Source organism: Ahaetulla prasina, chromosome 3 (genome assembly GCF_028640845.1).
Source record: "Ahaetulla prasina isolate Xishuangbanna chromosome 3, ASM2864084v1, whole genome shotgun sequence".
NCBI classification, from domain to species: Eukaryota; Metazoa; Chordata; class Lepidosauria; order Squamata; family Colubridae; genus Ahaetulla; species Ahaetulla prasina.
The window spans coordinates 200325229-200349237 of record NC_080541.1 but is presented as its reverse complement, the minus strand read 5'-3'; the positions used below and the strand labels follow the sequence as shown (position 1 = coordinate 200349237).

General features: G+C 38.7%; 1 protein-coding gene across 2 annotated transcripts; it reads left to right on the top strand.

The window, feature by feature from the left end:
- Positions 1–1767: 1767 nt before the first annotated feature.
- On the top strand, positions 1768–15377 carry BLCAP (BLCAP apoptosis inducing factor). Of its 2 annotated transcripts, none has more exons than XM_058178697.1 (2): positions 1768–2118; positions 12263–15377. In XM_058178697.1, the coding sequence occupies exon 2, from the start codon at positions 12398–12400 to the stop codon at positions 12659–12661; it is 264 nt and encodes an 87-aa protein (XP_058034680.1). In that variant the 5' UTR covers positions 1768–2118; positions 12263–12397; the 3' UTR covers positions 12662–15377. The 2 variants fall into 2 exon arrangements, with proteins under 2 accessions (XP_058034680.1, XP_058034681.1); XM_058178698.1 differs by lacking the exon at positions 1768–2118 and adding an exon at positions 2165–2185.
- The last annotated feature ends 8632 nt before the right edge of the window (positions 15378–24009 follow it).

Below are 24009 nucleotides of genomic sequence, written 5' to 3'. Positions count from 1 at the left end.
TGATGCCTTCCCTGTGGAACAGCATACACTTGTGAGTCAGATGGCCTACATCTTGCCAGCATTTTGTGAAGCACTTCCACTTGGGTGTTGGACAAGGATATTAAGTTTTTAACTGATGATTAAGCAAGATACATGACCGGCCTCAGAGCAATGGGCTTTTAGGCTGCTTTGTTTGATCCTGTTTGCTGCTTTGAACAGATGTTAGCTGCCTAGAGCTGCAATTCTGCTTGGATAGCCACCTGAATTGAATCTACAAATAAATATTGTACAGTCGAAATGTGACCAGAAAAAAAATTAAATCTCTGTTCAAAGCCACATTTCGATTTGCATTCAGATTTTTTTATTCTCTCCAAAATAACTTAATCTATACCTGAAAGGCAAATTGCTAGCCATGGCCTGCTCTTGATGAGTTTCAAAGAAAGTTCATTACTATTATCAACAATGGATCTACTTTGTATGTTCTATAATCTAACCACATGAATTTACATATTTAACACCATTTTGCTATTACCTTGTTACAAAGGTAAATTCACTGGAGCATTAACTTATTCTATTTGCTGATCCTATTGCTACCACATTTGGAGTTCAGGTTATTGAATTTATGAGTTTATGACAACTCGCTCTATGCAAGGAGGCATATGTTTCACTAGTTCTCTAAAAATTAGGTGGCCATTAAGAGTCAAAAACATTTGAAAACTGTTAAGATAATTATATGAACAGGACCAACTCAAGGTTGACTCAGCCTTCCAAGGGTGGTAAAATTGTTGGGGACCCAGATTGTTGGGGGCAATATGCTGACTTTGTAAACTACTAGAGAGAGTGCTGTAAAGCACTTTAAGCAGGGTTTAAGTGCTATTGCTATTATATATGCTATTGCTGATGCTATTGCATCAGAATATTGAGAGAGAGAGATGATGCTATCTTTCTGACTGCAAGTAATTCATATGCGTGCATAAGTGCACCTGCGTGCCTACTGTCCTTGTCCTAATATTCCTTTTTACTTACTCTTTTCATGTATCCAAATTATGTTTATACTTTTACCTGTTATCTTATATACGATTGACAAAATAAATAAATAAAATAAGTGTGGGTCTCCTCACCGCTAAGATTCTGAATATCAGATTAACAGTTGGAAGGGACCTTGTAGGTCACCTAGCCGAACCCCCCCTCCCGGCCCTTCAGCAGGAGACCCCAGGGGTCTCCAATTTTGGTCCCTTTAAGACTTGTGGACTTCAACTCCCAGAATTCCTCAGCCAGCTTTGCTGGCTGAGGAACTCTGGGAGTTGAAGTCCACAAGTCTTAAAGGTGTCAAGGTTGCAGACTCCTGCCCTACACCATTTCTGACAGATGGCAGTCCAGTCTCTTCTTGAAAGCTTCCACAACTTCTGAAGGCAACTTCTGCTCCCCCATGGGTTGATTTTTTTTTCACTGTCAGAAAATTTCTCCTTGTAGAAATTCTGGTTTGTTCCCTTTCCACTTCAAGTTGTGACCGTAGCTCCAGACAGCATGGAGCCCCTCACCTTTCCAGGGAAATGACCCCCTTTACCGTATTGCGGACGAGAGCATTTCCGTCGCCGCCACTGAACGAGGCAAGGAATAAAAGCGGCGGAACCAGCTTCACTTTCGTCATCACAATAGCCCAGCCTCCCCCCCTCCCCTCCACTTCGCCTTCGAAGTCCATTGTCTGTGGTATTCCAGTCCGTACTTTCCATCCAACGTCCCTCCTTCTCTACCCTGCAGACTGCACAGTATTTATAATGCACCTTCTGCTTCCAGCCTATACGAAAAGGACCTCTCTGCCTCGTCAGATCAAGGACGGTGGGATTGTCTACGGCAATGCCTGCTCTGAACACCCCTCGAACCTTGGGAACAGCTCGGCGATTTCCGTAGCAGAAGAGAAAAAGTGGTATGAAAGGCTCGTGAGGAAAGCCGAAGGCTATCCATCCAGGCTTCCAGGAGAAGTCGAATCGCGAGCGCTGTAAAAAGAAAAAAGAAAGAAAGAAAAAAGGCGCCGGGGTGGACGACCCAAACGACAGTTGAAGGTCCTACGTCAAGCGAGAGACCTGCGAGCGAATTAGCGTGGCGAGGGGCGACAGGGCGCTATGGCGTGGAGAGCAGGTAATCCAGCTGCCGGGGGCGCGGTTGGGAGCTGCCGAAGGTGTTGAGGGCAACTCTCGCCGGGAAGGTATAAGCCCGGCGGATTCGCTTCTATCCCTCGACGGCAACCCTAAAAGCATATGTCGTAGTAGCCCTGGGTGCGGGGAAGGGAGGGTGTGTCTGTGTCGTGTCCCCATAAGCGGGGCTTTGGCGGCGTGGGGGAACGGAGTGGGCGCCTTAGTTTGGGCGGGTTCGGGGGGGGGGCTCGCCGTGACTCAGTGGCTAAGACGCTGAGCTTGTCGATCAGAAAGGTCGGCAGTTCGGTGGTTCGAGTCGCTAGTATAGGTCTCCTGCAGGAGCAGGGGGTTGGACTAGATGACCTCCGAGGTCCCTTCCAACTCTTGTTACTGTTACTGATCTCATATGGGCCGAAGAGATCTTCCCCTGGACTGTGGTGTCCGTGGCGGCTGATCGGCTGGTCCCAACGATCGCTACTCCTTCCTACCCCACCCTATCACTCCAACAGATCCGTTCCCTCCTCAGGGAGGGTCGATCTGGGAAGTTCGCCTCTGCAAACGAAAAACGGATCGGGCAGAACCGCCCGACCCACCCCGCCTGCCCAGATCCCGAAATTTGCTTATGGAAAACACTGCAACAATATTGGCTGCTTTTCGGTTCAGCCCTAGTCCTAAAGCAGCGGGGGTGGGTGGGGAGGGGGGGAGGAAAATAGGGTAGCCAGGAGTCATAAATGTATTGGCCAGTGCCGGATCTTTCGAAAGATGTCTGGCACAACTGGAACAACTAGCTCAGCTGGTTGCTCCAAAAGGGATAGAAAGGGTTGTGGGAAATGGATCCACGAAGGGCTGTTACACAAGTCGCAGCCTGATAGACTTGGTAGGTTTGACAAGAGCACTTTGGTAGAGGTGTTGCTACTTGTGAGCTCCCTAGAGGCACATATGAAAGGCGGCTTTTGACACTCAATGATGAATTAAAGGGGTCTCTGTCTGACCTGTCACACTTGTTAAATATTAACTCCTTTTACAGAAGTCATTATAACTAATTATGACTATTCATGATGAGCCTTTTCTTACTTCTAATCTTTTTCATCATACTCATATGCTTTGGGCGTTAAGAATAGACAGTAGGATGATAGTAAATTGATTTCTACAAGTGGTAGACTAGTATAATGCCATGTTTTTTCTAAAATGGGAATATCTGTCTTAAGGTTTTTCAGCATACGGATTTAGCAATCACTTTTAATAGTTTAGTAAGAAATCTACTAATACACCCACATGCTCACATAGATTAGAAGATATATGGACTTTTGGGAACTGAATAAACATTAGTGTGCATCTTTCATATTTCTTGTTAACCTCTTTCCTGTTACAACATAGTACTAAAAAGCTTGAATAGAGGATTTTTTTTCTTTGCTGGAAAATTATGAAAATTATACAGCTAATGCAGCTTTTGTCAGAAAGCATAATGTATATTTTAGATAACTTTGGTTCTCTGTGTGTGGAAACTTAATGTTTTAGAAAAATCAAGAGGCAAATTATTTCTGCTGGTATATTTATGATTAGTCTGTTTCCATATCTGAGGTGTCTCCTTTAATTATTGAAACCAATTGATGGAATAGGTAGACAACTACATTGAAGTGCAAGGAAGAAATACATTTGTAAATCAGATTTGTGTCCAGTATATTATATAAAGAGGAAAATATTATGAGACTACCAAAATAGTTCGATTTCATAGATTAACTGTTTGGATTGTGCACTAAAAATTATAGTCCAGATGTGAATAAATAAATCAGAGATTGTGACAATCTTAAACAATACTTTATTATAATTGAAGGCCCTCTCCTGCTTTTATGTGAATTTTACTATTTACGTTTTTGAATTTAAGAAGTGGTTTTCTGTTTCAAATTGTATAGTTCCAGGGAATTTTGATAATTTACCTATTTCAATTCCATATATTCTTCTAGCTTTTTTTCAATCCTCTGAACATGTTTCGTACAAAGAACATTTACATGAATGTACTTCTTTAAATATTACACCACATTTGACAATAATTTTTATCTCCTTCTGATATCATTTTGGCTCCAGTATACATGAATATCTTGGTATTTTAAAAAAATTATAATTTGCCAATGGAAAACCAGTTTGATGCAGTGGTTAAGGCATTTGGCTATAAACCAGGAGTCATTGAGTTCTAATCCTGGTTTATGCATGAAGCCATCTGAAGCCAGTCACTTTCTCTTTTCCTAAGAAAAAGGATGGCAGTAGCAAACCTGTTGGAAAAATATTGCCAAGAAACTATAGTGACTTATCCGGATAAACTCTAGAAGACAGCACTGATTTGAAGGCATCAAAAACATGCTAATAAAACACAGGGGGAAAGTTGTTAGTTATATTTGGTCCTGTATCATAAAGTAATTATTTGAGGTCAGTATACTTCACCTGCATTGCTTTTGTGACCAGGATAGTTTGCAGTGTATTCTTTCTGATACACAGATAAATTTCAATCTATTGCTAAGGCCCTCAACAACAAACTGTTTCATTTTCTTTAAGGGAAGAAAGTGTATCTAGCTACACTGAACACCAAAGCTACAAAAAAAGGAAAAGATTTCTCTCACTGAAATTGCATGCACTAGGGGAAGAGATTTACAATAATTAATTTTCATTCATTCGCAGCAAAAATAAAATACTGCTGCATTATTTGATTTTTGCTCCTCTAAAAAATGGAAATTTAATTTTACTGATGGAATAAAAAAGCATTGAAACCTGCCTTGAGATGAAAATCCTGATTCATAATATTTATCCATTTATCTGAAGACTTGATTTTATTGAAGAATAACAAGTTTCTTTGCCAAAAGGGAAAAATTCCTCCGTTTCCTTTTATGCTTTTGGAAGATCTAAGATGAATCTAGTATTTTATTCAGTAATTTATTTCAGTTATTTCCATATATCTGTTATTTCTCATACAATGAAAGTGTATAGCTTCTATTCATATGGCTTCCATTTCTGAGAATTCAGATTATTGAACAAAGTTCTTCTGGTTTTAACTTTTTCAGCTCTTCTTGATAGCTCGTGTTCTTCTGGTAGATTGTGGGAGAACGTTGGATAAAAGCATTATATGGTTTCTTGTCCCCAAATATTTAGAACAAATAAATGTAAAATGTAGGCCTCTCTTGCTCAGTGTTCATGAAAAATTAGTAGGATGTGGCCAAGTATAAAGGAGAACTAGTCATGGTCTGTTTCATGCCACTCCCAGATGATCTCATGATGTTGTCATGTAACTGTTTCCAAGTGGCAACAAATAGGAATTAAGTTTGTAATGGATGATATGGTAAGGAATGTGGAGAGGAAAGTGAACAGGCATGAACTGCAAAGTTATTGTTTTCATTGTTCTTGTACTTTGAAGTTAATGCAAATTTGATAATTTGAATGCACCTATTAAATCTTTCCGGATAACTTCAGTGCAAGAAACAATGAAATATCAGATGATCAGTAGTACAATATGTCTAATTAATGACAATACTTAGTGAATCTTGGGTAATCTCAAAAATCTAAACAGAGTTAGAGATGAATAGTACTTGATAGGAAATCCTAGACTATATTGAGATTGGAATTTTGAAAAAACTTCCCAGAAGACAGTGGCAAAGTGCTATACTACCATGTTAGTAGCAAGAAATTTACAAAACCACAAGGAGTTGAACTGGATGAATCACTTGAGCTGGCTCATACTTAAATGGTGATCAATATGCAATTTTTATTCAATTTACAGGTTTTATAATACACTAGAAATACCTAGTGTTTTGATGATTCGACATAAAGTAGTAAAAATTGAATTGCGTCAAATCCAAGCTGCTTCTCACTTTGGAAAAAATTATAAATGAGTGATAGGCTTCTAATTGCCATAAACCTCTGCTTCCACCTCTCAGTTGCTGGATTTTAACATTAGTAAGGACACATTTAGATCTCTGATTCCTATATAATGATAGATCATAATGTTGTTTGTTTATTTTGGTTTAACATGTGTGATCTAATTTACTGTGCCTTGCTAAATTAGCCGTGAAAAAACCCTTGCAGTATAGCTCTCTGTTTTGTCATGAAAATGTCTTTCCAACAGCTACAGTAATAAGCAAAGCCATTCATACTGTAGCTAGATTCATGCATCATATTCTAAATTCCACAATAGCACAAACAGCCAACTCATATTACAGCTTGGTTCCTACATCATGCTTAATGATAATACAAATAAACCATAATTTGCTAGTTTGATAGTAAAAAAGCTTGATTTATAAACCATGATGGTTAGATTTACATAACACTTTAAATCAAGACTACCTCAACAGAACTCAGTGTGTGTGTTCACAGTTTAATGGATTGACACAACATCATACCAGGATTTTGAATTACAGGTTTGAAGGAACTAGCATCCTATAAAATGCTAAGCCTGGGTGTGCATGTTATTTATTTTATTAGATTTATGTCCTGCCTTTCCTGTAAGAGTTTGTAACATTCCCCCTCCCAAATTTCCCCATAGCAACAATCCTATGGGTAGGTTTGGTTGCGAGAATCTTCAAAATCACAATATGGTGAACTATGATAGAGACTTGCTTTGTTCTCTACCCACAAATGAGCTAGTTACAAATCTCAGGTCACTCTTGTCATATACACTCCCTGCTCTGCTATCATTTAAGAGAATCATAGGCAGGTTGCACCGTAATATTCTTTCTTAATTTTCCTTCATGTTCATAATTACAGCAATTTAAAGAGTTTCTGAATGGAACTGGGACATTTGACAGGCTGATATGATAGACAGGTTAATTTGTGGAGGAAATGTATTTCAAGTGTCCCAGATTCTAAAGTTACATTAGCTATATGACGTGGCTATTAAATAAGCAAGCTATTAAAGATATACTTTTCCTCTAAAGAGCGAATAGAATAGAATAGAATAGAATAGAATAGAATAGAATAGAATAGAATAGAATAGAATAGAATAGAATTAGAATAGAATTCTTTATTGGCCAAGTGTGATTGGACACACAAGGAATTTGTCTTGGTGTATATGCTCTCAGTGTACATAAAAGAAAAGATACGTTCATCAAGAATTATAAGGTACAATACTTAATGATAGTCATAGGATACAAATAAGCAGTCAGGAAACAATATCAAAATAAATCGTAAGGATACAAGCAACAAAGTTAGTCATACAGTCGTAAGTGGAAGCAGATGGGTGATGGGAATGATGAGAAGATTAATAGTAGTGCAGATTTAGTAATAGTTTGACAGTGTTGAGGGAATTATTTGTTTAGCAGAGTGATGGCCTTCGGGAAGAAACTGCTCTTGTGTCTAGTTGTTCTGGTGTGCAGTGTTTGTTGTTTTTCTTGAACTTTGTCCTAGAGAGAAGTGTACATAATCTGAATCTGATGAGATGATCTCTGTGTGTTTGTCAGTTGAAATGATGTAGAACAGAATAGAACAATAGTTGGAGGTCTTCTAGTCCAACCCCCCCGGCTTAGGCAGGAAACCCTACACCACTTCAGACAAATTGTTATCCGATTTCTTTTTAAAAACATCCAGTTTTGGAGCAGTCACAACTTCTGGACGCAAGTCGTTCCACTGATTAATTGTTCTATCAGGAAATTTCTCCTTAGTTCTAAGTTGCTTCTCTCCTTGATTAGTTTCCACCCATTGCTTCTTGTCCTACCCTCAGGTGCTTTGGAGAATAGCTTGACTCCTTCTGCTTTGTGGCAACCCCTGAGATATTGGAACACTGCTATCATGTCTCCCGTAGTCCTTCTTTTCATCAGACTAGACATACCCAGTTCCTGCCACCCTTCTTCATATGTTTTAGCCTCCAGTCCCCTAATCATCTTTATTGCTTTTCTCTGCACTCTTTCTGGAATCTCCACATCTTTTTTTAACATCGTGGCGACCAAAACTGAATGCAGTATTCCAAGTGTGGCCTTACCAAGGCATTATAAAGTGGTATTAACACTTCACGTGATCTTCTATCCCTCTGTTTATGCAGCCTAGAACTGTGTTGGCTTTTTTGATAGCAGCTGCACACTGCTGGCTCATATGTATAAGATACTATCATATAAGATAACAATAAGACAATATACTGATATTTAATAATATGTTCCATAATATGTACCTGCTTGTGACTATTGAGTGCATTTACAGGTTGGATAACTCTTTCTATCTCTCTTCTAGTGAATTATATCTAATTCCTCTTTCTTGAGCACAATTTACCATGTATCCCCAAAGATTTATTCTTAGATTAAATAAATGCTGTTCAGCATGGTGCTGTGCTTCAAAATTATTTGTTTGCTTTTGTTTTAAGAAAGCCACATTCATTTTTATTGTGACATTCTGCCTTCATAAGTAAAAGTGCTATTGCTTCCTTTTACCTGAATCTGAGGAGACAGGAGCTAGGATTTATTATTTTATTATATTATTTTATTGCCTATCTCCCCTATAAGGTGACTTGAGACTATTTACAAGTTATAAGTACAAAACAATTAAAATATTAAAACATTAAAACTATTCAGATTATGATTTTAAAATTACACTGAAACCAGAACCAAGAGACAGGATATGGATGAGATCTTCTTATCCCATCAGCTGCTCCGGTGGTGACCGTCCTCCTTGGGGCCCCAGACCAACCAGCAAAGCCAAGTTTTAATACTCTTCTAGAAGACCAAAAGGGTGGGCGCAGTTCTCGCCTCTAGTGGTAGAATGTTCCATAGGGATGGAGCTATAGCGGAAAAGGCTCTTCTCCTTGAAACTGCCTGCTGGAATTTCTAGCAGATGAGGTCCATAGTAGGTCTATTCCGCTGGTATCAGTGAGGCAGGCTAGTCCCTCAGATACATGCCATGATGATAGGCATTTCTTGGCAATTAGCACTGCCAGAGTAATAAGTTACTATCTTGGCAAAGTTAATGTACCAGTGCATTACGTTGCACTTTCTTGCATACATTGCTGCAGGTCAGGGGTGAAATGCTCCCGTTTCGCACTGGCTCCCCCGATTAGGTAGCGATGGCAGCTGCTGGTTCGGAGGACCGGTAGCAAAAATCCCTGGCCCCGCCCCCCCGCCTCTGCTGAGCCGCACCATCAGCAGAGTTTTTTATTTTTACTTTTAAAAGCCGGTTTTTCTTCAGCCGAAACATGCCTTTAAAAGTAAAAAAAAACCCTCTCATGATCGCGGGGCTGAGCAGAGATCAAAACCCTTTAAAAGTTTTTTTAAAAAAAAACCTTCTTCAGCTGAAGGGGGGGGAAGGAAAAAGACCCCAGAGGAGTTTCCTGATCCTCACAGGCTTTTAAACTCACTTTTTAACACCCCCCACTTACAAGAGCCCCCACCCATGCCCAGCCAATTCCCCCTCTTCACTTACCTATAATTACTGCTCCTTTCCCGCTGCAACTGCATGCTTTCTTCAGCTACTGAAGAAAAAAAAAAGCTTGCTTTGACTTCCTGCTTTGCTAGCTGAGGAACTCTGGGATTTGAAGTCCACAATAAAATAAAATAAAATAAAATATTTGTGCAGCTTTCTGAGATTTGGTGTGTTTCTGTAGTGTTTCACTCTAACTACACAAACACACAAAATCTCAGAAAGCTGTATCTGCCATTTTGTGTGTGTGTGTGTGAGTTGTGTGTGTGTAAAGTGTGAAAGTTGGTTTTTGAGCTTTTTGTGGCTGTGAAGTGTGAAGTGCAGCTGCTTTTACATTGTGAGTCAGTTGTGTTGTGTGTGTGTAAAGTGTGAAAGTTGGTTTTTGATACTTCTTATTGTTTTTTATACTTTGTTTATTATTTTTATTATTTATTGTTATTGGCCACGCCCACCCAGTCATCTGACCACCAAGCCACTCCCACCAATTAAGCCACACCCACAGAACCAGTAGGAAAAAATTTTAGATTTCACCCCTGCTGCAGGTGTAAAGTTAATTTTAATGATCAGATTTCCTATCAAGTACTAAAGCTAATTATCCTGGTGGCTCATAAGTTTTACAAGTGTGATGTCACACTAGATTCTTTTTCTCTGGAATTCTTTTCCTCAGCTAAATAAATCTGTTTCCCAGATTCAATAATTTTTTAGGAGTATATCCTCAGTTACATTTCTGTTGTTCCAAGAAGCAAGAGTATGAAAGTATAACTAGCTTATTACATTTTTATATCAAAGTGGGATTGTTTCTTTAAAATATATGTCCTCATTTTTAAGCCCCTTATTTTCTTAGCATTTCATTTGGAAATTAAAAGTTAGCTTATATTTCTGGCCAAAGCTCAGAAGCTAGTGGGATTGTTCTGTGCGTGAGAGGCCCACTCTCTTTCTCCCTGGTTCCCAGTTTTTGTTTTCAGCACTTTCATTTTTCCCTTGTCATCTAGGTTGAGCAGCATTTATTTAATGCATTTTACATTTTAAAAATGATGCATATACTGTAGATTTTTAACCTCCCTATGATATTGTCGTATAGCTAAATCAATATTTACTCCAAATAGTTGATGATGCAGGTCTAAGAATGAGAAATGGTGTCTTTAAAATCCTATTTAGTTCATTTAGAATAGAATAGAATAGAATAGAATAGAATAGAATAGAATAGAATAGAATAGAATAGAATAGAATAGAATTTTTTATTGGCCAAGTGTGATTGGACACACAAGGAATTTGTCTTGGTGCATATGCTCTCAGTGTACATAAAAGAAAAGATACGTTCATCAAGGTACAATATTTACAATATTTAGGTTAATTTAAGCCAGGTAGTCCTTAACTTATAACCATTCTTTTAGTGACTATTCAAAAAAGTGAAAGCGACATGACCAGTTTCACACATACAACTGTTGCAACTTCCCTGCGGTCACATGATCAAAAGTTGTCTGCTTGGCAACTATATTTACAACACTTGCAGCATACCAGGGTCATGTGGTCACCATTTTTAACTTTCCCAGCTGGCTTCTGACCAGCAAAATCAATGGGAAAACAAACTTGATGAACAACAACATGATTAACTTAACAACTGCAGTGTTTTGCTTAACAACCATGGCAAAAAAGGTTGCAAAATGGGGCACAACTCAATTAACCACTGCTTGCTTTGGCAACAGAAATGCTGGGGTCAATTGTGGTTGTACATCGAGGACCACCAGTACTATATTGGACCATTCTCTATCAGCCTCAGTATTTGAGAAAAGGAAAGAACAGCATTTCTTGTAAATTATGTTGATTTTTCCCCCCAGTTATAGTAACTTCATTGCAATAAGGAAGATGTGTCGAGAAGATCTTTCCAATTCAGGAAGCTGTTGTCATTCATATTCAGGAAGTGTTCACATGTTGATCCTCATAGTGGGAATTGTTTTTGGACTTTTTCAAGTGTATTATCAAAAGCAAGGGACCCAGACATATTGAAGAAGTTGTTCACAACAGAAAAACAACTGTGCTGCTGCAAATGTTCTATGCCCATTCTACCCACCATCTTGGAGAAAAATTGCTAAAATTTTCTGTTGCAAGAAATAGTGACTAGGGATTTGGGAATACAATAATATCCTGATCACCAGGCATCATGTACTGTCTCCAGAGGCTGCTTATTATCTCAGCAGGCCATACTGGAACATATATTGCCTGTTTCCCAAACTACTATGCATTACCTGACTCTGTGGTCTCTTCTCATAACCCAAAAGCTTTATTCAAAATCTATCCACTGTTGACCTCGCCCCATTCCTAAGAGGATTCTAAGGGGCGTGCATAAGAGCACAAACGTGCCTACCGTTCCTGTCCTATTGTTTCTTCCCCTATATATATATATATATGCTTATACTACCTTGTTTTCTCTTCATATATATGTTTATATATTATATAATCTTTTGTGTTATGCTTGTGTATATTGTTATGACAAAATTAAATAAATAAATAAATACTTACCAATGCCATAGCTCAAAAATTCCAAAATCACCACCACACCATTTTTAATGCACAAATGCTGAAGCTTGTCGCTCTCACTCTATCCCTCTTCTGCCAAACATCTACCTTTTATTTAAGTTATTGTAGGTAAATTCTGGATTTCTGCTGGATTGTATTTGTAAGCAATGCAAATGTTTAAACAAAACAAAAAAAAGCTGTTACGGTACTGACCTGTCCTTTTTTTCCTTTCTTCCTTTTCTGTCAAGATTTACTTGCACAGTATTCCCAAGTTTTATGAAAACTGATTGCCTGGTTGGTGAAGAGCTGAATGTGCAGAGGAGAAATTGCATACTGCGACTTGGATTGCTGCCATCACTGTGACATCCTGATCACCAGGCATCATGTACTGTCTCCAGTGGTTACTGCCCGTCCTCCTCATTCCCAAGCCCCTCAACCCAGCCTTGTGGTTCAGTCACTCAATGTTCATGGGCTTCTACCTTCTGAGTTTTTTGTTGGAGCGGAAACCTTGCACGATCTGTGCCTTGGTCTTCTTGGCGGCTCTGTTTCTCATCTGCTACAGCTGCTGGGGGAATTGTTTCTTATACCACTGCTCTGGTTCCCAACTGCCGGACTCTGCTCATGATCCCAATGTAGTTGGCACCTAAAATCTTCTAATTTGTTGCACTTTTTTTTCCTTTTAAAAGGACGGTTTCATGGGAAGGAGGGAATATAAGGCATGTGATTGGAGTACATGTTTCGGTTAAAATGTTTAATTCATGATTATCCGCACTTCCACAATCTTCCTGTACAATTTGACAAAAGTTGTTATTAGTAATAGCTGGTAGTGCTGTCTGTTCGAGGGTTTAAAGCAGAGCTGCTAAATGGGTGCCATGCCTTCCTTCGGCATTATTGTTTGAGTTTGGTCCTTCCATTTCCAACTTGGGAGAGAAGAGACCTTTTTAGTGTTGTCTAATGTCAAATCAGAAGGTAGCCATCCATCCTTTCGAACATGAGTGTCTGATCTTGTTGAAACAGTTGGAAAGCTGTTTCTCCACCTTGAGTTCAGTAGAAAGCTAGTGCTTCTCACGGTGTTCATCTGAAGGGGAACCATCGAGTGGTTAATAAACCCAACAGCACCTGGAGCCAGAGGCTGCTTATTATCTCAGCAGGCCATCCTGGTATATTGCCCGTTTCCCAAACTACTAGTCTATGTCGTAGCTCAAAAATTCCAAAATCATCACGATGCCATTTTTGATGCACAAATGCTGAAGTTGTGTCTCTCTCTGTCTCTCTCTCTCTCTATCCCACTCTGCCAAACATCTACTTTTAATGGAAGACCCTGAATTGGAAAGAAAGCATGCACTGCTGTAAAGCTTGGGAAATCTTTTTTTATTGTATTGCTTTTGAATTTTAAGCTGCCAGTGTTTCTATTTTGAAAAAGCAATCGGAGTGCGGGGATGGATCAGTATACCAAGTCTGGTTTCTCCATACCGAGGTGGGGTTGTCAGTGGAGTAATGTGCTGCTTTTTTTCTTTTAGGCCAAAAGTATTATGTTATCACAAGCAAATGAGCCTGTGTTCACATATGTAGGTGAAAGAAAACAACATCTGTTTAAAATACATATCTTCATAGGATTCTGTGAAGCCATTTTTCGAGTGGTACCTGGCTCATGGTTTTGTTCTTCTTTCCATTTCTCCACCAAGACTTTGCTTTCTTGCCTCCTCAAGAGCTAATTGCTGGTGTAAAATCGTAAGGTAGCCTGAGGAAAAAGCAAGCAGATACTTATTCTGTTACTTTCCAAAGTTATTTTCTCATTTGTCTCTACACAATCTTCTTCGGAAGAATGTTGCTGAAAAGACATTTTAGTCTCTCAAAGGACATGGAAAAGAAAATCCAGTCGTGAAACCTCAGTAGTTTTTTTTTTATTATTATTTTTGTTGGTTTGTTCATTGCACAGCTGTTCAACAGATTTAATAAAGCTTTATAAACTTTGGTCTGTGGATTAGTGCCATTTATGATGCAATCACATTTTCACTGGACTAAGACCTATGCTTTCGCAGCAGCTTATATTTTTCACAACTTCCTAGAGCCATTTTTATTTCCAAAGTGATTTGGTTGGAAACCAACTAGGTTTTCATGTGCCAATTTAGGCACTGACCTGACCAATTTCACAAAATGTTCCAGTGACTGTGAATCTTGATATGGAAAACACTAGAGCTTCCTGGACAATAATGGGTAACAGAATTCTTAATTGGCTTTCCTAATCTTTTAACTGTACAGGGAGTGTTTTAAGACCACAATTGGGGCCGGAACATCCTTTTCTGTTAAGTGAGCCATGTCTGATTTTACAACTTTTGTGCCATGGTTGTTAAGCAAATCACACAGTCATTAAGCAAATCTGGAATCCCCACCCACCCAACTGATTTTGCTTGTCGAAAGTTGGGTGAGAAGGTTGCAAAATGCCAATTAAGTGGTTGCAGGATGCTGCAACCATTATAAACACATGCTCCTTACCAAGTCTCCAATTTGCCTAAAATTGGGCAGCCAGTTTTGGTGGAGTCTAGATTGCAGATCTAGACGCGGTGGCTCGGGCTAGGCCGTTGAGCTTGTTGATTGAAAGGTCGGCAGCTCAGCGGTTCGAATCCTTAATGCTGCTGTGTAATGGGGTGAGCTCCCGTTACTTGTCCCAGCTTCTGCCAACCTAGCAGTTTCGAAAGCACGTAAAAATGCAAGTAGAAAAAATAGGGACCACCTTGGTGGGAAAGTAACAGCGTTCCGTGCGCCTTTGGCGTTGAGTCATGCCGGCCACATGACCATGGAGACGTCTTTGGACAGTGCTGGCTCTTCGGCTTTGAAACGGAGATGAGCACCGCCCCCTAGAGTCGGCAACGACTAGCATGTATGTGCAAGGGGAACCTTTAGCTTTACCTTTAGATTGCATTAATCTTGGTTTTTTGTAATGTAAGAATTGCTTGAATTGTGTGTAAGTAATAGCCTCGGTAGTTTTACTAAAAATATATATTTTTCCTGATTATTTATTTATAGGACATAAGCTGATCAAATTTCTTCTCTGACATTTTTTCAAAACTCTGCATTAGCAGTTTCTTTTTCTGTCCCGGGAGGCTCATAAACAAAACTACAAAAGTTACATTACTGTAGCTTCTTATCTCCTTTGCAGCTTTAATTTGCCTGATATCAAATGTGAAATTCTCTGACATTGGTCTATTGAGGGAATTTGTATATGTTAATCAAGAAAGAGGTGGGGATGCAGGAAGAGAAATAAATTATAAAACACAGGTTTAAATTATTATAAAATTCAAGTTTTGGTAATTATGTAGCATTTCTAAGGTTTTGAAATAAATATGCTTGCTATAAATTTTATTTCTTTTTAAGGCTGTCTTATTGGGCAAAATTTCGTTTCACACTTTAGAAAAAATAGGTGCATGTGTTTGTGTGCTGGTAGCAGAAATTTGTCTTTGACAATAATTACAGATAAGCTTTCTGCTATTGATTTTACTTTATTCCCAATCAATAGTAAAAGATATGTTTAAAGATAGAGGCAATCCTATTAGTTTATAAATATTTTTAGGTAGCTTCACTGATTACCTCAGATGTATAGCCTGCATTTTGCTGAGGCACGTAACATTTCCTCCAGTTTTCCCCCACAATTACCCTATATGGTAGCTTGGGCAGAAAGAATGACTGGCTCGAAGTCAAAGGATGAAGATGGACATGCATCTGGATCTCTATAATAGCAGCCCAATAATTTAATTTCTCACAAGTGTTGGCGAATCTATGACACGCCTATCAAAGGTGACATGCCGCTATCTTTTGGGTGACACATCAGTGTTCACCAGCACCCCACGATTATTCTTAAAAACACACCCTGCTCTCATGCAATTTGTAGAAGTTGCACAAGAATAGATTGTGCTTTCATGCAGCCTCCAGAGCCTTTGTTGGGCTTTGAGGGTTGTGCGCGAGAGCACAACCCTCTGGGACCTCTTCAAATCATGAAAAATTTGAGGCATGGTTTCATGCCATTTTCAACACTGCAGAAGAGCCCTGAAGTGGCTTCAAGGACAACTTCAAGCAGCCTCAGCTAGACTGCAGGAGCCTTTCAACAGAAAGGGAACGCTGCCTGAAGGTAAGCAGCATGCGGCCAGTTCCTGTGGCACGCTGGACTGCAGGGAAATTGCATCATGGGAAACAGCTCAGGGCAGTCTTTAATCTAGACCAGTGGTAGTCAGCCTGGTCCCTACTGTCCACTAGTGGGCATTTCAGCTTTCATGGTGGGTGGTAGGGGTTTTGTCTGATACTGAAGTATTTTCCTTTTTTTTTTTAAATTTAATTGACTTTTTAAAAAATGTTCATAGCATTATTTAAAAACATTTTCATTAGGTTTTCATAAAATTTCCCATGACAATTTAAATTTCTGAAAATATACTATTTGTATCGCCCGCGCATAAGTTTAATTCATGTTATATAAGTGAAACTAAATGGCGCTATAGTGCGACAGCAAACAAAAGAACCTTGTCCCAGAATAGCTCGCAAATCTCCCTCCACACCACCCAGCTGTAACAGACAAGCAGAGCTGGTAGCCGGTGCCCTCCCCCCAAACCCAATCCACAATGCGCAAGAGGCATGTGCAGATGACGATACATGGTGCATTACTGTGGAACTGGTGGGCGGTTAGAAAATTTTACTACTAACAGATACAAAAGTGGGCGGTAGGATAAAAAGGTTGACTACCCCTGATCTAGACCAATGTTTTCTCAATCTTGGCAATTTTTAAAATATGTGGACTTTGATTTTCAGAATTTCACACCCAGCCATGCTGCTGTGGGATTCTGGGAGTTGCAGTCCACACATCTTAAAAGTTATCAAGGTTGAGAAACACTGTGCCAGTTTTCCAGAAGAGGTTTAGTTCGTCTTGTGTGAGCTATTTTGTTTTCTGCAGAATGTCGCACATACCATAGTTACAGCCCCAAATATTAATTGAATGTTTGGAATTAACACTTTTAATTAAAAAAATAAACAGAAGTGCAGCATAAAGAGAAAAGCAGATGAAAACGCTTTTAACTTGTCTTATTTCAAAGGCATGTGTGAAAAGAGCAAAAACGTTCATAAAACAATAACTCAGATTATATAAATGAAAAATGGCAAGAGGGATAGACAGTGGAACTGGTGGTCAGCAAAAGTTTCAGCAGACAAAAATAATTACCGGAGAAATGTTGGTTCACAAAGTGGAAAAAGTGAACTCTAGTTTTTCCTTGATGAAAATCCTTATAGCTGGGTCCTGGTGTGTGAACTTAAATTCATCAGTAGGCTCCAGGTAATGAAGGTAGGTTATCTAAATTTATACCTATCCTGACTAAACTGGAAAGATGTGGCCCACAGATCAAATTCACAGAAATCTAGCCTTTGGTATAAGTAACACTACACATAGCTTCTTTTAAATGAAAGTTTAAATGTATTTATATCCCCTTATCAGTGTATGAGACTCAATACATTGTGGGCTTTGATAGAACTGATTTTTTTTCTTTTGTAAATTCTGCAGATAGGGTGACTGGAGTTTTTGTTTCAGCTCATGTAATTTTTCAAACATCTGCCAGAAGAAGTTGGCTAGTAGCTACCTATCTTTAATTTTGAAAAACTGAGTAGGATTGGATCTGGTTAGTGCCACGATGGGAGACCATCTGGATACCATAGGGCTGTAAGTGGAAAAGCACCCTGCAATGTCAAATTATTTTTGCATTCATTTAGAAAATTACATCCATGTGTTCATGATTATTTTTAAGATCCAAGAGTTCTTTCCCACAAGCTTAAAGCATTCACTTTCCTGGGAAAAAAGGTTCTTAATGAACCATATTCAGTGTTTCACTGAACAAGTAATAAAATACTACAACACAAAATGACTTGTTACTATGAACTGATTTTAGCATCCAGGCGATGGGAGCTTTGGGAATTTTTTATGGTTTGAGATTTAAAAGCCATGTAAATAGATTACACCCATGATTTGGAAGTACCATAATATATCCAAAAAATAGCCTTCAGAATATTGGAAAAAAAATACTTCTTTGTTCATTATATTAGAAAGTGAATTATAGGCAACAGATTCAAGATAATGCTTTTCATAATTAATTAACTTATTATACATTAAGTGCTTGTAGTTAATAACTTAGTTCAGTGATTCTCAACTTGTGGTTTGTGGACTCCTGAGAGGCAGTTGTGTCATCATGGGTCCATGAAGGCTTGAAGAAATTTTATGATTTAAATCTTGAATTAAGTGTTGGTGGTCTGTGGCCCAAAAGGTATTTAAAGGGGGTCTGTGGTGAAGAAAAAGTTGAGAACCACTGGTTTAGATGACATTAATTGGACAAACGTACAAATAAGCCAGAGCAACTTTTTCAGGTTTGAGAGGGAAGTATTTCACTGAAGGCTAGTTCTGAGGATGAGCAGCAAGTTGATCCCTTCTTAGCCAGGTGCTAAAATATTAAAATTTATTTTCTTACAAAAAGCCCTTACTTGGATAACAGCTCATCTGGAATAGCAAATCAGATGTATTTGTTTGTTTGTTTTAAATCCTTTATATAGCAGCCCATTTTATATCAAGCTCTGGATGGCTTGATATAATCGAACAACATAAAAAACGTTAAAACTTCAGGCAGTCCTCACTTAATGATTGGTTGCTTAGCGACTGTTCAAAGGTACAACAAACCCCACAAAAGCTACTTACGATCCAGTTTCTGAGTGTATGTGTGTATGCGTGTATGGCCATACACACATAACACACTTGTCACATGATTGCATTCTGGGCACGTGGCAGCTAGTTCATTTTTACAGCCAGTTGTAGCATTCTGTGGGTCATGTGACCACACTTTATGACATTTTTGCTGGTTTCTGACCCTTTGTCTGGTTTATGGGGGGAAAAAACCTTGTAGGAATACATGGATTTGCTTAATGACCTTGGTGTTCACTTAACCTCAGCATTCACTTAACAATCAATGAAAAAAATCTGAGCAAACTTGGGTTGAGTCAAGTGGATGCCTTGATTTATGACCATTGAAAATTTTGTTAGGATCAAATCAAAAACTACCTGTATTAAAACATAAACATTAAAAGTAAAAACCTGGCACCAAATTAATGATGCTATTTCCTCAGATGTAGCAAGCCTCAATGCAGAAGATCTTTTGTCTTACCCAGACTGACATTTAATTTGCTGCAATAAAATGCAATAGTTCTTGGCACAAGTTTCCCAGTTCTGCAGTTACATTAGCAAGATAATACGTATTTTGGCTGTGCTATTGGAGGATTCCCTAAAGTGGAGTGATATACAACCCAAACCTCAAAAGGGAATAAAGATACAATAGATTTTATGAGATGAAACCCTGAGCATGGGTGCAGCAAATTGATACTTATCCAACTATTTGATGCTATTATAGATTTTCCTTCAACTAGCTATTCAACTGTAGAGTAAATATTCAATATAGCCCAGGAAAGGGAAGCTTGTGAACCTTTAGATGTGTTAAACGACAGGACCTAGCAATACAATGACATGCTGCTTGAGACTGCTGGTCTGATGGCTGGAAGTCATCTTTTATGTTTGGCCTTCAGGCCTGCCACATTTACTACTGTGGGAAATAGATGGGTGGGATTGTATGGAGTAGGGTGAGATATAGTCATAATAACGTTCCTTTTTCAGCAAGTCAAGGACAACTTGCCCTGCACCTGTACGGATGGAACTGGGAGATATCGCCAGATGAGACGGTGTTTGAATTGGACCATGTGATGGACATGCGGGTGTTTGGCAGGGACTTGAATTTTCCTTTGGGTGGGGAAAACCTGGAAGCTTTCAGATTCGGGTTTTCCCAGATATACCAATATGACATCGCTAATAAAACGGAGCTTTGAGGAAACTCAAGCCTCAGGGTTTTCTTTCGTTGGGGGTGTTACTTGGTACCCTGACAGGTGGGACATATACTGTAGTTCAGCAACCTCTGGAGATCCACATGTTCCCCTCACTTCTCATGCTAGAATAAATTATAGTCGTTTTGTAGAATTTAAGAATCTAGGAAATAAATGCTTTAGAGACCTTTAGATGTATGTAAATATTTCATGAAGCTCTTTGTGAAGATTACACTTGCACTGTAGAGAGTTTAAAAAGTAATTTGTAAGATAGTGTCAGTTGGTACAGAGGCAAAAATTATTCAAAATAATTAACTGAGTTAGAGCAAGCTTCCTAATGTGAGTTTATGAGAATAAAGTTTTATATCTTAATATCTTTGCTATTGATTCATGCTCCTCGGTGGTCCCTCTGCAAGTTCAAAACCTTCCCAATATTTTTTTGTATCTTCATTGTGCCATCTTCATTTCTTTGAAATCTTTGAAAAATCATTGCTATGTTTACTGCTTTGTACTCCTTGGTGATCTTGCTGAGCTACATAACAGCATATCATCTAAACTTTTCCAGATGTAGAGTTTGGATTTAAGAGTTAATATCTCAAGAGGACCCCAAAACAGACAGTAGCAATAACTTTAGCTGCTTTTCCTTTATACCAGCTAAAATTACCTGTCCATCTTCTTCAGTATGCCTGTGTATTTAGTTGCAGTCATTCAAACATCTTCCATAGTTGGGTTTGTTTGTTTGGGGGAGGAGGGGGGGCAGTAGACACTTGATATTTCAAGAATGGATGTTTCCACAAAATATCTGCCAGAGAAGGTCTTGGTCTTTCCCATTCGACAAGGAATGTCATATTGGCTGTCTTCAGTCATGGGGAACGGAGAATATTTTTATTAAAGATAATTTATTCCACCATCCATTCTAGCAAACCCCAAAACTTTCTTATCGCCTCCCAATTTATTTCCTATTTCTGAAAAAACATGATTATTTCTGCTAGCAAGGGAGTTACCTTCCTTGCTTGATCACTAGTCATTTTCTAACTTTGGAATATAGAGCTGTACATTGTATCTCTGCAAATATCTACATACAGATGACTCCTGGATCAGTTTTTTAAAAAAGAATCAGGTAGCTGGCCATGGGGAAAACACGCTAAGAGTTTTGCTGCTAGTTCGGAGTATTAGTCTCAATGGACAAATTGTTTCACCTGGTTTAAGATGGGAACATAAGAGGCTGTTAATTGATTGGTTCTTTTCCATTATAAGGGGCAACACTTTACAGGTGCAGCTGGAGAATTAGAACATCAGGGAAATATGATTTATTGTTGGTTTGAAACTTTGCTTTAAGGAAGCTGTACAAGAGGATTTCCTGATGATTGCAGAATATACCTTCTATCACATTTGAGGAGTTCTCTTTCTCAGGAGAGCTAAAAACATCTTCATAAGGATTCCAGGGTCTCTTGGCAGACCCTTAGTGCAGGCTTTCAGCCATAGAGGTGTCTCAGGGGCTTTCAGCCATCCTTTGCTCAGGTCTGATAATACATATGTGCACATGAAGATACTTCCACCTTTGTCTATGGAGATTTTCTTCTTAATATTCCATAAGGATGTTTATCAAGTCAAGTTCTCAGAACTGTTCTCACTTGCCTTGCTTTTCTATGGAAGAAAATATAATGCAGCTGTATGCACGTGCTTAAATAAGTCCAAAGGAAATTGCACTTTTGGCCTTTGCACTCAGAATAATTCAACTGATTAACTTTGAGTAGGATGTTTCTTGCTTGACTTAAGCATTTCATTAATTGGCTTGAAGGCTTTAAGTGTCATTACTTATTGCCTCATTAATCCAACAGCAGCCTTGATTAGTAAGGTTGACTGTAATAAAAAAAGATTCCAAGTGAAGGTGTGTGTGTGTGTGTCTAAATGCATGTGCCTAGGTAAGAGTGGAGATAATTTCAAATGGCTTTTCACTCCCAGACTGTATATGGGTCAGTAAGTGCAAGTTGAGTATCATACCAGTTTGAAAATGAGGACCCAGATTGTTGGGGACAAAATGCTGACTCTATAAACCGCTTAGAGAGGGCTGGAAAGCACGATGAAGCGGTATATAAGTCTAAGTGCCATTGCTATTGCTACTTGTAACTATAAAACTTGTCTTCTATTAACATTATTTAAAATTCAGAGCCTCTCCGAGTTCCGTGTCTTCAGGTTCATTGAGATGATAAGACAGCCTGCCAGTTTTGTGTAAAGGCACATTATTAGAAGCCTCAGAAATGCGAGTGGCCCCTTAAAGCTTTGAATGTAGGCAGCGAGATGTCTGGGTTTTGTCGCCAGATTGTATTTGTTTAATGTGTTTTTTGCCTTGGTTTCAACCATCTTTTTTTATAGCATGACTGGTGTGTTCCTCAAAGACTGAGGCTCTCAGATCAGGAGACTTTTGTATTCCTGCTATAGAGCAGGGGTCTCCAACCTTGGCAACTTTAAGACGTGGACCTTAACTCCCAGAATTCTGGGAGTTGAAGTCCACAAGTCTTAAAGTTGCCAAGGTTGGAGACCCCTGCTATAGAGGATGACCTGCACAATTATTTTATTCTTTGATTCAGAAATACGATTAAAATGTAAGGACTTTTGGATGATGGGAGAAGCCACATTTATCTTTTGGTTCATTTGCGCTGTTGGATGAGTAAGTTCAGGAAAATGTAGGAAATTCAACACAATTCTTATTTTTGCCTCTCACCTCAGAAGTTCTTGTTTTCCATTTGGCTACCATGAACCTCTGTCACATTGATTAATGCTGTTTTGGCAGAAACAGACTAGCCAATGGTGGAACATAAAACTGGAGATTCTGCCAGTATTTCTTTTTTTTTTAATGTTTTATTTATTTTATTTATATAACATTCAATTTTCATCAAACAGTGTGTGGTCTAGGTACAGTTATGCTTAAATAGTCATAATACACATCTTTGTTGTGATATTCATCACCATAATAGTAATAATATAACATAATAATATAATAACAATAATACCTATCTCCTTTCTGACTTGTTTCTATTGTCTAGCCATTGATAAAATATGTCCCATATCAAAAAATATTCAGTTTCTTCTTTATCCTTAATAGTAAGTGTTAGTCTATCCATTTCTGCACATTCAAATTTTTGTGTTTCTGACACCTTTCTCTCTTCATCATCTTCCAGTATTCTTTTGTGGTAAGGGGAAAAAAAACCCCCAATAAATGAGTATTTCCGAGGCTGTTGCAGAAACACCTATAAGCTCAGTCATGGATGAATTGCACCAAGGCATGATAACATGTTGACATCTACAGGAACGTAAAAAAATCTCAGGAAGCAGAATTGGAATTTACAACTTCAGAGGAAATGCTGTAAAAGATCTGCCTAAATTTCCCACTAGAATATTAGATGTCTCACAAAGTCCTGTGGGAACCATGCCCATAAAGATGGGCAAGAGGCCTGCTTTGGAATGGCAAGGCCCTTACAGTGGAAGGGTCCGGCATAAATTCTGAGGATGATGAATGATCTACTTTTAGAAAAGCAAGTGGGTTGAACATCAGGAATGTGCATATCATGCCACAAAATCTCTGAAGAGAATTTCTCTTGAATAATTGACTTGTATATTGGCTTGTTCTATTTCTCTCTAATCTTCCTATTGCTGATCCATCTGGGTTGTGCAGCTCGCTTCCAGGTACTTAATCACATCAAAATGGCTCCTTCTTGCATGACTGCAGTTGACTTGTGCAATAGATTAGACTGTTAATCCTTATTAAAGGTCAAACCATTTTTGGAGTAGGGGGGAACCATTCTTAAAAATTATAATTATTTACACCTTTTAGGGAAAGAGACTAGGCTGAAATACTTATTATCTTTGGTATGACAAGATTAATAAAAGAGATGAAATACCTTAAAAGATGAGGGACCTGCTAAGAAACAACTTGTGGGGAGAAAGAAAGAGAATTGCACATTCATTCCTAGCCCTGGATCCTGTTGCCCTGGAAACAGCATCTGCTACCAGCTGTTTTTCTGGCAATGCCCCACCTCCCTCTAGGTTCACACAGCCATCATTCCATGGATTGGCAAGGGTGGGGAAGGAAAATGCAAAATATACT

Bases quoted from the DNA above. Each gene is read 5' to 3' on its own strand.
- BLCAP (XM_058178697.1), top strand. From the start codon at position 12,398: ATGTACTGTCTCCAGTGGTTACTGCCCGTCCTCCTCATTCCCAAGCCC.